The sequence below is a fragment of the Zootoca vivipara genome, chromosome 6 (assembly GCF_965207765.1).
Source record: "Zootoca vivipara chromosome 6, rZooViv2.hap1.1, whole genome shotgun sequence".
NCBI classification, from domain to species: Eukaryota; Metazoa; Chordata; class Lepidosauria; order Squamata; family Lacertidae; genus Zootoca; species Zootoca vivipara.
In genome coordinates this window covers 71,536,946-71,554,693 of record NC_142589.1, presented here as the reverse complement: position 1 = coordinate 71,554,693, position 17,748 = coordinate 71,536,946, and the positions used below count along the sequence as shown (strand labels likewise).

Genomic DNA, 17,748 nt, shown 5'->3' with positions numbered 1-17,748 from the left:
TGGGAAGTTTTTCTATGCTCAAAGACGGCTCTTTGTCCTTTTAGGCTTTCCAACAAGTAAATAAATAAATAAACGTCTAAAAATTTATTTTCAACGAGACAGAAAATAAGAAAAGTATTACCCTGGGACGGTGCAGTACAGAATATCAAACAAAGCCTCTCACCACAGAGGGGCTAAGAATCAATAAGCAGGCATCCCAATATGAATAAATCAATGCAATGCTTTTAGTGACGTCATCATGTATTATAATTATGGCTGACTGACCTAATAATCGTTATGGGGTAGAAGCTTTTGCAGACTTGCAGAAAACGTCAAAATGCCTTTTTTTAAAATAAAAAAAGCATTACATTTATATCTCTCCTCCCCTTTCTCAATGAGGCAAATTTGGTTTTCCCTCCTCTCCATTCTATCTTTGTGGCAACATCTTCACAACTTTGTGAGGCAGGCTAGGCCAGTGATGGGCAACCTTTTGAGCTTGGTGTGTCAAAATTCGCCAAAAAAACCGAGCATAACTCGGGTGGTGTTTCACTTCGAGGAAAAAAACCATAATTTTGCGATATTTATAGTTTAAATAACAAAAATGTATAATTGTAATATATAACTGTATTTAATAAACCAAAAACTAATTATTTAACCAAACCAAACCAAAAACCCCTTATTTATCACAAAGTGCCCAGAGTTGTTGAGCTTTTTTGGGGAGCTGCTAATAACCAAAGTTTTGGAGGTTTTTTTGGGGGGTGCAAAAGTTGCTTTGCTTTTTTTGGGGGGATGCCCCAAAGCTGCTGCGCTTTTTTGGGGGGGGGGGAAGAGAGCAGAAATAAATGACGAATAATACCTTCGCTGGAACTAACACGCAGCACCAACATAGTCTGCCAAAGCGCCAAAAAACCCAGCACAGAACAGGTTAAAAAACGAACGCTGTTACACCCAATCATAGTCTGCCAAAGTGCCAGGAAAAAAACAGCACAGAAAGGGTTAAAAAACCAATCTCTGGCTACCAGCAACAGTGGAGGCAAGCTGTAGGAGGAGCGGGAGAACAAATGGGGGAAAACAACAACAACAGCGCGAATGGGCCAATGGGGTGCGTGCCAGCAGTAAGGGCTCTGCGTATCACGTCTGACACGCGTGTCATAGGTTCGCCATCACTGGGCTAGGCTGAGTGACAGTGACTGGCTGAAAGCCACCCTCAGCTTTGGGGCTGAGTGGGGATTTGAACCCTGGTCTCCCAGATCCTAGCCCAGCACTCTAACCACTACTCCACACTGTCTCTGAAGGGTAGCTTTCTCATCCTTTCCCACCCTCAGCTATTGCTCTCCTCTGCTCACTCCCAGCTTCCCCCCTTTCCATCCCTTAAGGTCCCACAACACTCCCGATAAACTGGGTTAGAACAATATTAGTTTGGGATGACTCTCTGTTACCCATCTGCCACCCTCTGATTCCCTAGTGAAAATTCATCTGTCTGGGCTTGGGGATGGGAACTCAGTAAGTAGCTGGTGGCTTCACTGTTTATCCTAGAGCGTGGGGTTGATTTTGAACGTCCGGGAACTTCCTTGGGCACAGCAAATTGCGGGAGGTTATATATGCCTGGGCTTTATTTTCTTAATGATGGATTTTTCCCACTTAAACAAAACAAAACAAAAAACCAGCAACCCCACAACTGATCGTAATGCTTGAGCCATTCTGGCCACGGAGCCTCAAATGGGTGTTGCTTGCCACTTTACCCATGGGAAGCCTGGCTTTGTCACAGCTGTGGCTTGTGGTCAGAAATGCTCTGAGCTTGTGGCCGCTCTGTTTGCCTTGTTTGTGAGTGGGCCCGTATCCTGGCAACCAGCCCCAGCTCTAGCCGCCAGGCGTTGCTGTCTTCTTGGGGCCAGGGATAAGAGCCCAATAATCCTGCATGGCATTTTTGGGAAGTTGATGCTGAAATTACCATTTTGGAAGGAGGAGAGGAGGTGATTCTAGAAACACCTGTTTCTAGAAAAAGAAATCTTGTGATTGTCCCCCAAGGGAGCAATCTTAATAATAATAATAATAATAGTAATAATAATAATACCCCACCCATCTGGCTGGGCCTCCCCAGCCACTCTGGGTAGCTCCCAACAGAATATTAAAAGTACAATAAAAAACAAACATTAAAAACTTCCCTAAACTGGGCTGCCTTCAGATGTTTTCTGAAAGTCAGATACAGTGTTACCTCAGGTTAAGAACGTAATTCGTTCCGGAGGTCCGTTTTTAACCTGAAACTGTTCTTTACCTGAGGTACCACTTTAGCTAATGGGGCCTCCCGCTGCCGCTGCACTGCCACCACGCGATTTCTGTTCCCATCCTGAAGCAAAGTTCTTAACCCGAGGTACTATTTCTGGGTTAGCAGAGTCTGTAACCTGAAGCATTTGTAACCTGAAGCGTCTGTAACCCGAGTTACCACTGTAGTTATTTATTTCCTTGAAATCTGGTGGGAGGGCTTTCCACAGGGTGGGCGCCACTACCGAGAAGGCCCTCTGGCTGGTTCCCTGCAACCTCACTTTTCGCAGTGAGAGAAGGCCCTCAGAGCTGGACCGAGGCCATTTAGGGCTTTAAAGGTCAACACTTTGAATTGTGCTAGGAAACGTACTGGGAGCCAATGTAGGTCTTTCAAGACCGGTGTTATGTGGTCTTGGCGGCCGCTCCCAGTCACCAGTCTAGCTGCCACTTTCTGGATTAGTTGCAGTTTCTGGCTCACCTTCAAAGGTAGAGCGCATTGAAGTAGTCCAAGTGGGAGATAACTAGAGTATGCACCAATCTTACAGCAAGATCCACTGGGATGAGTGGGGTGAGGATCCCATGGATCTCCAGTAGAGCTGGAAGATTCCCTGTGGAGCTGGGCTATGTTGGCATTAATGCCCCACCCTCAGCTTGACTGGAGAGGCACCAACATATATTTCCCCTCCTTTGGAAGTATAAGCTCTGAAAAGGGGGTGTTGCAGGGGCATGGCATTCTGGGACCAGAGAGGAGGGACTTAGGCTGGATCCTGAACCTGTTTAGCTCAGTCACATGACCTGCTAAGCCACTGAAAAGGTAGTGTACCGTAACTCTAACACTATTTTAAATGATTGTTTCCCCTCTGCCAGGCTTAGGGGGACTCACCCAGCAGTGAGTGGAGTTTTGATTTGATGTACTTTATGCCTGCTTAACTAATACCAGCTTCATGTCTATAGGATTGCCTGCTTCATTACAAAAGTTCCTATTGCAATTGCCCAGGTGTCTCCACTGCAGGTGTTATGCCGAGCCCATCGTTTGGCCATTGGCATAAGCAATTTTGTTTCCGCTAGGAACTTAGTAGGGATAGGGATGAAATTCAGTTTGGTTTGAATTTTAATGCCCTGCAAAATTTGAACTTTTGTGACACAGGTCTCTAACCAAGAGAATGTGTATAAGGATGAGCAGATCAGGGTAAATTGTGCATTGAAATGCATTTATTAGTAAAGGAAACATCCATGAAAGCATTATACTATTGCATTCCATTTGTGAATCACTTCCTATGAAACATCACAAAGTGATTTAGCTGTAAAAATGCCAGGAACAAAACATGTGTGAAACAATCTCATAATTAAAGCAATTAAAACAAATTTATACATCGAAACCATTTCCATTAGGGGAAATAGCTTGCAAAATAGGTGAACATTAGGAAAAAGTGCATTAAAAATGTGCATATTAGGAGGGATGTACGCACTATACATTCCTCTTTAAACAGCCATGACTGGATTTAAATATGAAGCATTGTATTGATATGTTGTTTTTTTAAATGGCAGGTTAATGCAAAAACAGGGTGGAAATTGTCACATGCAAAACTGACATGGACGAGTAATAAGACTGATTCAACCATCTGCTTGTGTTGGGCCATAAGTAAAATTTCAAAACCCATATTAGATCAATACTTCTCTTAGGCCAGCCAAAATACAGACAAAAAGATAGAGTGCAATTTTTTGAGTTCTCCAGGAGAGTTCTGCGTCAGGGGCGAAGGAAAAGATCCAGCTGGCAGGGTAGATTCTGAGCAGCCCTGCCCTCGTGGGCCACCATGACGTCAGGAGGACCGGCTTCAAAGGAAAGAGTTGGGAGAATATTCCAAGTGTGCTCCCGATTCCTTTCCTTCCTTCCTTTGCAGCCTGCCTTGAACTCATACAGAGCTTCAAAGGACAATCCCTGTGGTCCATCGCAATGGGAGCTGCAGTCAAGTGCTGTTCAACTGATTGGCACTGATTGCGTTTCCCACTTTCTACAGGGTCTGGCTGCACTCAGGGGGTCTTGATTCCAGCAGGGGTTGTAGTTAGCACCAATTATATATATATATATATATATATATATATATATATATATATATATATCACTTTGGGCAGGGATTGGTACATTTGAAGGCTCCCTTTAAGATCGGTTGTGGGTAGCGATAGGCAGGCCTATCTATTTCAGTTTCTCATTCTTCCAATTTTAACTTAATTTCTCCGCATTTTTCCAAATCTGTTGGCATTTTTAAATGTATATATTTTTAAATAAATATTTGCCAGCATTTTGGTGTGCATTTGCCCTAATGGACACATCTTTGCAAAGCAACTTCCCCTAATACAATGCATTTCTTTGGTTATTTTCACCAACATTTGCATTTTTATGTTTCTTCTTCTTCTTTTTGCACTTGTTTCTGGCTGGAGAACTGCATTGCAAAATTCGGAGAAGGGTGACTTCTGAAGGATGGTTTGGTTTGGTTTGGCATTTCAGGAAGTGTGAATTAAGTAGCACTGACTTTATTTTATTTTTCAAATGATTTTTTATTGATTTTTCCAAATAAACAAGAAATCAAAAACAATTTTTCTTTAATACATTCCATCTTATATTCACCCATCTCAGTTCATTTCGCTCTGCTGAGCTATGACTTCCCCCCTCCTGCCATTCGGCTTTATTTCTCACTCTTATCTCGCAGTTCCTTTTTACCAACATGTTTAAATCAAGTTCGTAGGATTTATTTCAGTCCTGCAAGTGTCTTTAAACTTCTACAGTTCCTTTCCATTTAGTCAATGAATTTACTCCATTCCCTTTGGAACTTTGTCTCTCCCTGGTTTCGGATCCCGCAAGTCAATCATTTTTAGGTAGCACTGACTTTAAATGCGAACTGAACTTCACCCCCATTCCTAGGCAGGTGAGTGTCATTTGGGGCAAATGGCCCCATGGGCCTAATTCAGCCCATGGGTTGGAGGTTCCCCTCTGCTAGGCTAGATGGTCAACAATGGTGGGAAAAGAGAGAGAAGAAACAAGGCTGATATGTGGGATCAGTTTGTGGCAAGACCTTCTGGGAGGAAGAAGCATGATTCATCATCTCTAGAAACACAAGAACTGTCTGTTGCTCTGGTCTACCTCCCTCCTTCGGTGGGACACGTACTGTACATTTCTTTAAAGTTGAAACTAAGCTATGCTGAACTTTGACACAGAGGAAGTCCTAACATGCACAAACTCCTTAAGATTAATCCAATACAGTACATATGAAAATCCATTCCACAACCCTAACACTGCTTTTATTTTATTTTTTTACTTTTGAAATTTACTCTGTTTTTGCAAGCTGAAGTTAAGAACAAAGCTCTCCCAACCAAACAAGTCTGAGTTTTACTCTGGGACCTCTGCTTGAAAGGTGATCATTTGGGAACGGAGCTTTATGCTAGGTATGGGCTACGACCTCTAGCTCACCTCACCCTCTGGAAGCAATTAACTGGGCTGGATTATTGATATAATACTAGCTCCTGTTCTGGAGTGCCGAGACTTTCCCAATATGTTTGAGGTGGGCTGCGAGGAACGTCAGTGCTGCACCGAGCCGTTGTTTAGTCCAGGGGTGAAAGGGTTAAGCCTGCCCCTGCTGCGATCCCAGTGCCAGCTCTCTGCAGGCTGCCAAAGTAATGTGATTGAGCAATGGTTTGCGGGTAATGGACGATCCCTCAAGCCACACGTCCGGACTCTCCATCTCCCTAGGAATGCACACACCCAACCTGTGAGTTTCTCTAGCCTGCAAGGGACCAGTAGCTCTCAGAGAGCTCAGAGACAGACGAGAGGTCCCCGAAGAACCCCAGAACCAGAGGTACGGAGGCCAGGAAGGTGAGAAAAGCAGAAAGACTTAGGGAGATAAGGGCTCAAAGGTAAGAGTGATATAATTTCCCTATCTTTGGTGGAGTGGTATGCAGGGTTTGAACACCCATTCAGAAAGTTTATAGATTGTTATTTCACCTCCTTTGTTTGTTCCTTCCTTCTCATTGCAGCATGCAGCGATGGGTGGTGTATACTGGAGAATGGGAGGGCCAGAAACAGGAGCCTAAGAGTAGGTGGAGCCAGAGCTAAGGCTGGTGGAGCCAATTAATTCTACTTTTCATCTCCATCCTCTTCCATGCTGAGGGGCAAAACACTGGACAACACTGAGGCTAAGGGGGAGGAAGCTGGCCGGCAATGCCACCCCCTGGATTGGGTGTAGATAAGGCAGGGAAGTTGGATCTGACTTGAGAACAGTCCGTGGTTTGTGGGGGCACTGCAAGTTGGCAGCACACAACTCCCTCCCTTATTACCTTCACAACCACCCTGCGAGGGAGGTTTGGCTGAAAGTGCAAGTTGACCAAGTCAGGGTCCCCCAGTGAGATTCATGCAATCCTAAACCCAGGTCTTCCTGGCCATAGTCTGAGGTTCTAGGACAGGAGTGGGGAAACTGTGACCTTTCATGTGTTATTGGGCTCCAATCAGTTGCAGCCAGTGTGGCCAGGGATGATGGGGGATGCAGTCCAAAAAGTTTGGGGGAGGCACAGCTTCCCCATCTCTGCTCTAGGGGCTGGCACAGCTGCATTTCCTGAGCTCCGCCTGTAATAAGCCGGAAGTCTATTATTGATGCTGTTTGCCTGTAATTTTTCTGAATGCAAAATAAATGAAGTTTGCCTTGTGGAAGCAGAATGCATGCTTTTTTAAAAAAACACTAAAAATAAAAAAAAATACTGTGGCGAGAAATGAAAGCGCAACAGACGCACTTAGTGCTGTTGACATGCCTCCCAATTTTGAGTGCCATAATGTGGCACAATCACCATAATCGAATTGTGATTGCCAAACCGCTTTGCACGTCCCCCTCATTTTGCCCCGTGAGGCTAGTATTGGCTCCTTGTTCCCAGTTTCTTATTCCCCCCAGTGGTGTATGAGAGTCTTGAAGTCCCAGAGTCCCTTATTCAAGTCGCTCAGGCTTGGAGTGCAGCAAATCTCTATGTGGGCTGCCCTTGAAGTGGCCCAAAATGCAGTGACTAGCTGCTGTTTCAAAACAGGTGCCTTGGTTGCCAGTTTGTTTCTGGGCCCAATTCCACTGACATCAGGTGTTCGAGGGATGATGGCTCACGGTGGGGCATTCTTTGCAGCAGCCCCTCTGAACATTCAGCCCCTTTCCATCCTCTTTTAATTATTTTTTTGCCAAGAGTGTATAGCTGAATTCGTGCAAGTAAAATGTCTGTAAGTTGTGAGTTAAAGGTAAAGGGACCCCTGACCATGAGGTCGAGTCGTGACCGACACTGGGGTTGCGGTGCTCATCTCGTGTTATTGGCCGAGGGAGCCGGTGTACAGCTTCCAGGTCATGTGGCCAGCATGACAAAGCCACTTCTGGCAAACCAGAGCAGCTCACGGAAACGACGTTTACCGTACCGCTGTAGCGGTACCTGTTTATCTACTTGCACTTTGACGTGCTTTCGAACTGCTAAGTTGGCAGGAGCTGGGACTGAGCAACAGGAGCTCACCCCATCGCAGGGATTCGAACTGCTGACCTTCTGATCTGCAAGCCCTAGGCTCTGTGGTTTAACCCACAGCGCCACCCGTGTGAGTTGTGAGTTACCTGCATTTAAAAATTGCTCTAATCCATTCTGGAACTGTAGGGTGAAAAGTGATAATCATTTGAAATCCTCATTCTTATCATGCTCAGGCTACCCATATAGCTCTGGGTCAAATAAGGGGCTGAGAAGGAGGATTCAATTGGTGCTTGTAACATGGGGTGGGAGGGAGGGAGGTATAAGGGCAGCTCAAGCCCCCCTAGCTTCTGTGGTGCCTGACCCTTTGGCATCTCTTCTTAGAAGGCAAACAGGTGTGCGGTTTGGCTAAAATTGGAAGAAGTCGGCAGTAGGACACTGCAGATTTCATTAAACCCCCTCCCTCCTTTCTCCCGCTCCACAAAAAACAAGAACTTAGGTCCATTCATTCCTTGGGGTCTACTCTGATTAGAACTTAGTTGGGGACAACCCAGTACTGTATCTTTCAACCAGACTTGTCCTGGTTTCAACAGACTGTCATCTGTAAAGGAGGATATCTGATCATCCTAATTCTGTCTGCCTCTGCTATAATTCTGTTCGTTTCTGTAGGGCAGGGGAGGGCAAACCACACCTGCTGGCTCCTTTCTTTTTCTTGATGGTGCAACCCTGGAGCTATGAGCATTCTTCCAGGGACATCGATGGATAACAGCAGGGGTTGCCAGGACCCTCCAAAGATTCTGAGTTGTGACTCCAATCTGCCCCAGCCTGCACAGCCAATGATCAGGGATGATAGAAGTTGGAGTCCGTGACATCTGCCCCACCCAACCCCAGCATATGGGATAGCTCAGTTGGTACAGGATGTGTCAGTTGGTACAGGATGTGTCATGGGTTCGAGCCCCATGTTGGGCAAAATATTTCTGCATTGCAGGGGTTGGACTAGATGTTCCTTGTAGTTCCTTCCAACTCTGCAGTTCTATAATTCTACAGTGGGCAGGGGTGTAGGGAGATAGGGGCGCCATCGCCGCTGCCCGCCCCGCCCCCAAAATGCATGCCCCGCCCCTGCGCACCCTGCCCCAAAACATGCGCCCTGCCACTGTGCATGGCGTGCCCCACCCCAAAACGCATGTCATGTCACTGCGCACGGTATGCCCTGCTCCCAAAACGCACGCCACGTCACTGGGGGCAGCACACCTGCTATCCGTCTCCGGTGGCGGAGCATGAAGCTCTGCCGCTGACAGTGGGCACCATGTTTACAACCCTTACATGATCATCTTCGGATGTTGCCCTGCCCTCTTTTCCCTCTCCTCTTTCTCTGACCCACCAGTTCTTCAAACCTCCCAACACCTAGAAAATAGGACATCTTTTTGTGTTATTATTATTCTATTCCTCAGTTGTTGCCTTTGTCTTTAAGCCACTTTGGATAGGCATTTGCCCAGAAAGGCATCCTAAAAATATTTTAGATAAACATATGAAGAAAATAAATTTGGCGAGAACCTCGTAAAATGATCACTTGGACTATGCAATCCATAGAACACCCCAACCACGGCACATGCACTGCAGTTTTGGACTTGGCCAAAGGAAAGTTTCAAATTGCATGGCATCTGGTGCACTGACAGACCAAAAAAGAAAAGAAAGAAAAAGAAATGTGAACTCCTGCAGGACATGGGCAAAACAAATCCCTTTGCTGTGGCTAAATATGATATTTTGGGGGCTGTGGCTCTGAACCGAGTGTTCCTCTGCTGTTCTTGTCCTTTTTTTCCAGGGGAAAAATCTATGCACATTGAAGTTTTCAGCAAGCCCCGTTGAAACTGGGAGTGGAGGAGAAATTTGATTCAGTTGAAATGTAAAGGTGTACCCACCTAATTATCACTTTCTAAAATGATAAGCGAACTGAAACACATAAATCCTTTGAAATGAGATCCTTCCTTCCTTCCTTCCTTCCTTCCTTCCTTCCTTCCTTCCTTCCTTCCTTCCTTCCTTCCTTCCTTCCTTCCTTCCTTCCTTCCTTCCTTCTTACTGTCAGAAATAGTATGTTTATTTTTCTTCCATAGTGGTAATTTTTCTTCAATGGCAATGTTTGTTTTTTGGCCATTAAATATGTTGCTTGACAAAACCTTTAAAAAGCAAAGCAACAAAACTGGATAACTTAATTTCTTAGCACAGTTAAAAAACAACAACTTCCCCCCAAAATAGTTATTCTCTCATCTTCTTCTTCTTCTTCTTCTTCTTCTTCTTCTTCTTCTTCTTCTTCTTCTTCTTCTTCTTCTTCTTCTTCTTCTTCTTCTTCTTCTTCTTCTTCTTCTTCTCTCCTTATACAAAGGACATTATTGCACCTTATCAGAACTTCACCAAGGTGTCCAGCTAATGCATAATGCACCATCAATATATTCTTCTGTATTTGCAAGCTGCATGTTCATGTAGCCATTGATGGAGACGAAGTAGCCTTTGTATTCCATTCCCCACTTCAGCTTCACCATTACTGGCTTCCCAGTCAGCCCATTTAGTAAGGGCTTTGGACTGGGAGGCAGACTCATAGCAACCAGGCCAACCTAAGGGCAGCTGTGGCAGCAAAAAAATTACTTGCGGGTAGCACGTGTGCCCACCAAAGCTCTAAAAAGAAAAAGCACGGAAGTGACTAAATGTGTATTTTCTGAATTTTGCAGTGCAGTTCTTCAGCCAAGCATAGCTGCCAAGTTTTCCCTTTTCTCGTGAGGAAGCCTATTCAGCATAAGGGAAAATCCCTTAAAAAAGGGATAACTTGGCAGCTATGCTCAGCCAAGTGATGTGTGCAAAGATGCATATACTGGGGTAAAGTGTACTGCATTATATTGGGGGGGGATTGCTTTGCAAAAATGCGTACATTAGTCAAAATTCCATACAAATGTGTGCATTAGGAGAAATACGCACTAAAATGTTGGCAAATTTTCCTGAGGGTTCCCCTTCGCCTCAAAAATGGAAATTCGTGAATTGATGTGGAAATGTGGAGAACAGAATTTTGGAAAAGCAAAAAACCTGAAATTGATCAATTTGCCCAACCCTAGCTGAAATAAATGGGACATGGCTCCTGTACCTTTAAGAGTTGTGCTTACAGAGATACACTTGCTGAAGCTCCCCCATCTACACAAGTATTAAAGGAACAGGAGCCCTGTCCTGTTTTGCCACTTTGACTGGGGCTGATGGGAGCTGTAAGTCCCATATTACCCCATCCATAGGTTAGAGCAGGAGTCAGCAAACGTTTTCAGCCATGGGCCGGTCCACTGTCCCTCAGACCTTGTGGGGGGCTGGACTATATTTTGAAGAAAAAAAATTGAACGAATTTCTATGCCCCACAAATAACCCAGAGATGCATTTTAAATAAAAGCACACATTCTACTCATGTAAAAACACGCTGATTCCTGGACCGTCTGCGGGCTGGATTGAGAAGGCGATTGGGCCGGATTTGGCCCCCGGGCCTTAGTTTGTCTACCCATGGGTTAGAGCAGGCATCCCGAAACTTTGGCCCTCCAGATGTTTTGGACTACAATTCCCATCATCCCTGACCACTGGTCCTGTTAGCTAGGGATCATGGGAGTTGTAGGCAAAAACATCTGGAGGGCCGCACTTTGGGGAACCCTGGGTTAGAGGAAGAGTTCAGTTGGAGAACATAGCTTTAGGTGAAAGGAGTGTATCCTTGATGTGGAGAAAGCATTTGACAATCTGGCTTGGGGATTCATGAAAAAAGTGTTGGAAAAAATTGGGGCAATGGATAGATTCTTGGAAGGAGTTAAGGCAATTTATAAGAAACAAATGGCCAGATTAATTGTAAACGGGGTAATCTCAGAAGAATTTGAGATATCTAAAGGATGTCCACTGTCTCCATTACTGTTTATCCCATCGCTGGAATTTTTATTACAGGACATTAAGAAGGATGAGGAGATTAAGGGAATCTCAGTTGGGAAGAGAAAATATAAAATTAGGGCTTTTGAAGATGATATTATAATAATGTTGGAGGAACCAGTAGAAACAATAAATAAATTGAAAGAGAAATTATTAAGGTATGGAGATGTAGCAGGATTCAGGGTTAATGGGAAGAAAACGAAAATAATTGTAAAAAATATGAGGAAAGAGGATGTAGGTAAATTAAAAGGAATTACAGAATGGGAGACCAATGGATCTTTCTCCTGAAAGTGAAACTGGTAAGATACCCAGCTCTGTTGGAAAGCGTAAGGCAGATGCTAGGAAGGTGTGCAGCACTCGCAGATCGCAGAAGTTGGAGAGAAACTTGCTGCTAGTTTAAATCTCTACTTCCACTTAGTGGCTAAACCATGTATGGTTGCTTGTGGCATTTCTCGTCTTCCTTCTCTGGGAGCTGCGCCGAATCCTCTAGCTTTTGGATAAATCTCAAACACTGGGAAGAGCAGACAGAAAAAACACAGTTCTGAAAATGTTAAGTGTGTTAGGAACCTGTAGCTTTTCCTTGCAGGGCCAAAAACATTTTTTTATGTGGGCTTTTTTAAAAAATGGAAACTGGCATCCGTGGAAAGAGTTTCAAAGCCCCCCCCCCTGCAGGATTTACATTTTGAGTTTGTAGCCTCTGGGGAAGAGCAAGTGTAGCCAGGGTCAATATTCTTGGGTACCCAACACGGCTTATACTCGAGGAAGTGGCCAACCCCCGGAGCCCCTAGGGCTTGCTCTGCCTTGCTGTGGAGACATGTTGACTGTGCCCCTCTGAGCATGAAGCTGTGATAGAAGGGGAAACAGTCTCCCCTAGAGATAGGGCAGACCTGTCCTTTTCGGTTTCTCAGTCTCTCATTTTTCCAATCTTAAATTCAGTTCACCATTTTCCTGCAGCAATTTCTGGATTTTTAAAAGAATCCTCATGAAAATTCAACAGCCTTTTTGTGTGGATTTGTCCTAAACTCACACATTTGTAAAGTAGTTTTTGACTAACATGCATGTTTTTGCAAGCAATTTCCCCAACTGTAATACATTTTTGAATGTGATTTTCACCAATGTACAGATTTTTATGAACACTTACCCTGATGCCTGCTATTTTGTACGGAGGGTTTGGTTGGAGAACTGCATCACAGAATTTGGAAAAGTGCAAATTTCAATAGGCAATTGCAGTTTGGTTTCACATATTGCATGGGTAAACAATGTGGAGCCCTCCAGGTGCCATTGGACTACAACGTCCATCATCACTGACAAGTGACCATGGTAATTGTGGCTAAATGAGAGTTGTCATCCAACAATATTTGGAGGTCACATTGCTGGCTGCTGCTGGTGTATTGTATTGAGAACCACAAATTAGGTAATTTTTGTATTAAAATGCAAACAAAATTGAATGCCTCTCTTCCTTCTTAGCTTCCACTTGCTTTTCCTAAAAGGAGATGTGAAATAAATGGGCAGTAGTAATGAAAACAAGGAGGTGGACAGGTGCAGGGAGGGGTGCCACTTACGGCATCTTGCCGCCAACAAATATGCCTCCTCTGAGGCTGCATTTTGTAAAAAAAAAAAAGAAAGAAGCAGAAGCAGATAAAAACCCATTGAGGACCAATTGCACATGGCTGTTGTATGTAGTTTTTGTCCTTATTTTCAACCCCTGTTAAGAAGTTAGGTAATAAAAGAGTGTGCATATCCAACAGGATTCTGGGCACATGTGGACATGGTCTAATGCTTGATTGAAAAATTGGCTTCTTGAGGATGCTAGTAGGTTTTTTAAAAGCAACCCCCAAGTTGCTAGTCCTCATGGCTGCTGAAAAAGTCTAGAAATATGGCAGCAGTCCAAAACAGTGGCTCAGTAAATGGTGTTCTGGGGGAAACAAATATGCCAACATGAGTCATCTATGACTTAACAGGGTGGGGTGAAAGGATTTTCCTTGTGCAATTCTCTGGAAGTGATTGTTGATCACCATAAACAACCCAGTCAGCAGCTAGCATTTACAAGCCTGAGTAAATTATTTCAGGTCAAGAGTGTGGAATCTGTGCTCTGCATGCTAGGTAGGGCCGATGGGAATCCATGTCCAACTGCGCCTGGAGGGCCACAGATTCTCCAGCCTTGTTTTAAGACCTTATGCCCTGGCTATTTTATTTTTTTAAGCCAACTCATTCAACAAACAGTATGTGTATAATGTTACTCCATGTCTTTCAAATCATACCAGTAGTTTCTTTTCCCACAGGTCACCCTTCACCCCAATTTCGCTCAAGTTCTCCTCCTCCAAAATGGCTGACAATGCCACCTCACAAGAAAGCCTTTATGGAGACTATGAGGACTATCCTGACTTTGACGACAACAGCGGCCTCCGTGACTCCATGCACCTGCTCTCCATGGTGCTCTACAGCGTGGCCTTCCTGCTGGGGGTGATAGGGAATGGCCTGGTTATCTTTGTCACTGGCTTCCGCATGAAGAGGACTGTCAATACTGTCTGGTTCCTCAACTTGGCCTTAGCCGACTTTGTCTTCACTTTCTTTCTCCCGCTGAGTGTGGCCTACATGGCCCTCGGCTTTCATTGGCCCTTCGGGAAGGCTCTGTGCAAGCTCAACACCACCGTGGCCTTCCTCAACATGTTTGCCAGCGTCTTCTTACTCACTGTCATCAGCATGGACCGTTGTGTCTCTGTGGCTTGTCCCGTCTGGGCCCAGAACTATCGCACACCCCGGCTGGCTTCTATGGTGGCGCTGGGCATCTGGCTAGCAGCCATGGCTCTCAGCTCCCCATACTTTTTCTTCCGGGACACTGGGAGCTCCTCTGGCGAGGAGAATATCACCCACTGCTACAACAACTTTGCCTTGTCGGATGACCTGGACACGGAGGAGGTTGCCAAGCTGGGAGAGGATCGTCACCGAGCCATGGTGATGACCCGCTTCGTGGCTGGGTTCCTGGTGCCATTCACCATCATCTTGTTCTGTTATGGCATCATCACGGCCAGGCTGAAGGGCAGCCGCCTCACACGCTCAGGCAGACCCTTCAAGATCATGGTGGCAGTTGTTTTGGCCTTCTTCATTTGCTGGTTCCCCTATCATGTCTTCTCCTTTCTGGAGATGTCAGTCACCACAGTAACGCCCTGGCTGCAGACCATTCTGGTGGTGGGGGTACCTTTGGCCTCGGGCCTGGCCTACGTCAACAGCTGCCTGAACCCTTTCCTGTATGTCTTTGTAGGGCATGACTTCAGGGAGAAACTGAGGACGTCGGTCCTTGCAGCGTTTGAGAATGCTTTCAGTGAGACCTCAGCACAGGTGTTAACCAAGAGCAAATCCAGTTTGGAGATAGAGTGTCACCTTGTCTAGAGCAGAAGGGGCAAACTGTAGGCCAGGGTTTTGCAAACTTGTGTCTCCAGCTGTTGTTGGACTACAGTTCCCATGATCCCTGACCACTGGTCCTGCTAGCTAGGGATGATGGGAGTTGTAGTCCAACAGCAGCTGGAGACACATGTTTGCAAAACCCTGCTTTAGTCTTTTCTCTGCCCTGATCCTTGAGTCTTCCCTCTCCTTCCCCAATTCACAGCCAAGTACAAAACAGTGGTTTTGGGATGGAGGGTTGGGAATGGCCTGAAGCAAAATGGTTGCTTAGCACTTGGAGGTAATCAAGGTCTATGCTGTTTTGTAAGCTGTACGCTGGGATGGCCTGCATATCAAAATACAAATCTTACCTTTCAGGTATGTGAAGCTAATATTATTTACTCTAAAACTATCCTGCAGAGTGTAGTATTACACTCTATGCTGGCTCTATGGACAGTGGCGGAGCAAGCCGATTGGGGACCTGGGGCGGCGTGTGTGCCCTGCGCCCAGGGGTGGGGCCCTCTGCCAGAGGGGCAAGGCAAGCCAGGGCAGGACGCTCCACGGGGCCTCAAAGGAGTCTGCCTGCCTCCTCCCACTCAACCACCCTACAGCTGAGGGGGAGGTGGTGGGTGGACCGTTTTGGACAGGAGAGATGCGTGGCTCGGGCGCACTGCAGGCCCTGCGGTGAGTGCTGCCCAGCATTTTGTCACCCCCCTCATTGGTGACACCCGGAGTAGCCTGCCCCCACTGCACCCCCTTCCTCCGCCCCTGTCTATGGAAACCCCAGAGGGACAAACCAAGACCCCCCCATCCACATTATATCTTTAAGGCAGTACCATGCCACTTTAGTCATAGAATCATGGCTTCCCCCAAAGAATCCTGGGAACTGTAGTTTGTTACGGGCGCTGAGAGTTGTCAGTAGACCCCTATTCCTCCTAGAGAGCTACAATTTGCAGAGTGGTTTAACAACCAAAACCCCTTCCCAGGGACCTCTGGGAATTGTAACTGTGAGGGGAATAAGGGGTTACCTAAAACTCTCAGCAGTTTACAGACTACACTTCCCAGGATTCTTTGGGGGAAGCCATGGCTGTTTAAAGTGGCATGGCCTTCTTTAAAGGTACGTGCATTTGGATCCCACGTTTGTACATTTTGAAGGCTTATTTTGTACTGTATTATGTATTGTACGTTTCTTTTTCTGTACTGGTAACTTTAGGAGTATTAGTGCATAGAATATGTGTGTAATTTTATATGTGTTTCAAAGAACCTCTATAAAGAAACCAGAAGCTTTTTAATTAGTAATTGTAAGTACAGAGATTCCAAAGGAGCAGAAAAGACTTTTCATGTATGCAACGACAGCCGTGCGGATGCTACTAGCCCAGAGATGGAAAGAAGATAAAGTCCCTACCAGAGAAGAATGGCAAACTAAGCTGTTGGACTATGCTGAAATGGCAAAACTGACTGGAAGGCTCAGGAACCAAGAAGACAGAAGTTTTAAGAAAGAGTGGGAAAGATTTATAATGTATTTAAGAGACCCCTGTAAGCAAATGAAAACATTAGCAGGATTTTAACAACACTTCTAATGTAGCAAAGACGTTGGATAATATGAAGAAGAAGAAGAAGAAGAAGAAGAAGAAGAAGAAGAAGAAGAAGAAGAAGAGAGTTTGGATTTGATATCCCGCTTTATCACTACTCGAAGGAGTCTCAAAGCGGCTAACATTCTCCTTTCCCTTCCTCTCCCACAACAAACACCCTGTGAGGTGGGTGGGGCTGAGAGACTTCAGAGAAGTGTGACTAGCCCAAGGTCACCCAGCAGCTGCATGTGGAGGAGCGGAGACGCGAACCCGGTTCCCCAGATTACGAGTCTACCACTACACCATAGTTTAAAGCACACAAAAGCAACTGGTGCATTTAAAACTAAAATAAAAACCCTAACAAATGGACACTTGTGGTAATGGTTACTTGTGGTAACATTTACCCAGCTGGGAAAGCCTGTCGGAACAAAAACTGTCTTCAGTTGTTTCTGTAAAGTGCAGATAGTGGACCCTTGTCACACTGTATCTCAACAGGAGTGCTATTTCACAAAACAGGGGCAGCCACACAAAAGGTCCCGCTCCAAGTTTCTGCGAGGTAATTCAAGGCAGGAGGAAGTTCGAAGGACACCTGCAGGATTCCCACCCCCACCCCAGACGGGGAAAGTAAAATGCTGAAAGCGGGAGCTGGCCGTGGTGGATTTGGGGCTGCTAAATTTCAATGGCGTCCTGTGCTACCCTAGAATTTTGCAACCTCTGCCTCTCACACTCCTTTCTACAGCATTGTTGTGGTGCCCCCTACAGCACAGAACCGAGTAAGTGCAGCTGCCCTGGTTGTGCTACTCTAAAGCCATGTCTGGGACAGGCAAATTTATCGTTCTCTCTCACACACACGCTCACAAATGAGAAGAAACATGTTTGTACATTTTGCCTTAGGTTCTACATATGCCAGAAACTTACATGTCCTTAAAAAAAATGGAACCTGGGGATCTGGAGATGATGGTTCATCAAAGGGTTCATACCCTTCCTCATCCCCCCCCCTCCCATGTATGGGAATGTTGAGGGTGGCAGGAGAGGATATATTGTTTATTGATATCCTTCCTAACTTGTGCTAGCAAGTTCCTTTACTTAGCAGAGTTCATTCCCCCTTTACACAGCAGAAAACTGGTTGCAAACTCATGCTTTAGTT

The 17,748-nt window shown here is 45.5% G+C and overlaps 1 protein-coding gene and 1 pseudogene across 2 annotated transcripts; one reads left to right on the top strand and one right to left on the bottom strand.

The window, feature by feature from the left end:
- The first annotated feature begins 5,789 nt into the window (after positions 1–5,789).
- LOC118087344 (chemerin-like receptor 1) lies at positions 5,790–16,619 on the top strand. 2 transcript variants are annotated; one of them, XM_088672587.1, is made up of 2 exons: positions 5,790–6,109; positions 13,932–16,619. In XM_088672587.1, the coding sequence occupies exons 1-2, from the start codon at positions 5,790–5,792 to the stop codon at positions 15,037–15,039; spliced, it is 1,428 nt and encodes a 475-aa protein (XP_088528713.1). In that variant the 3' UTR covers positions 15,040–16,619. The 2 variants fall into 2 exon arrangements, with proteins under 2 accessions (XP_088528713.1, XP_034975793.1); XM_035119902.3 differs by having other exon boundaries at positions 5,922–6,150.
- LOC118087345 (small nuclear ribonucleoprotein F pseudogene) lies at positions 10,001–10,307 on the bottom strand (annotated as a pseudogene).
- Positions 16,620–17,748: the final 1,129 nt, after the last annotated feature.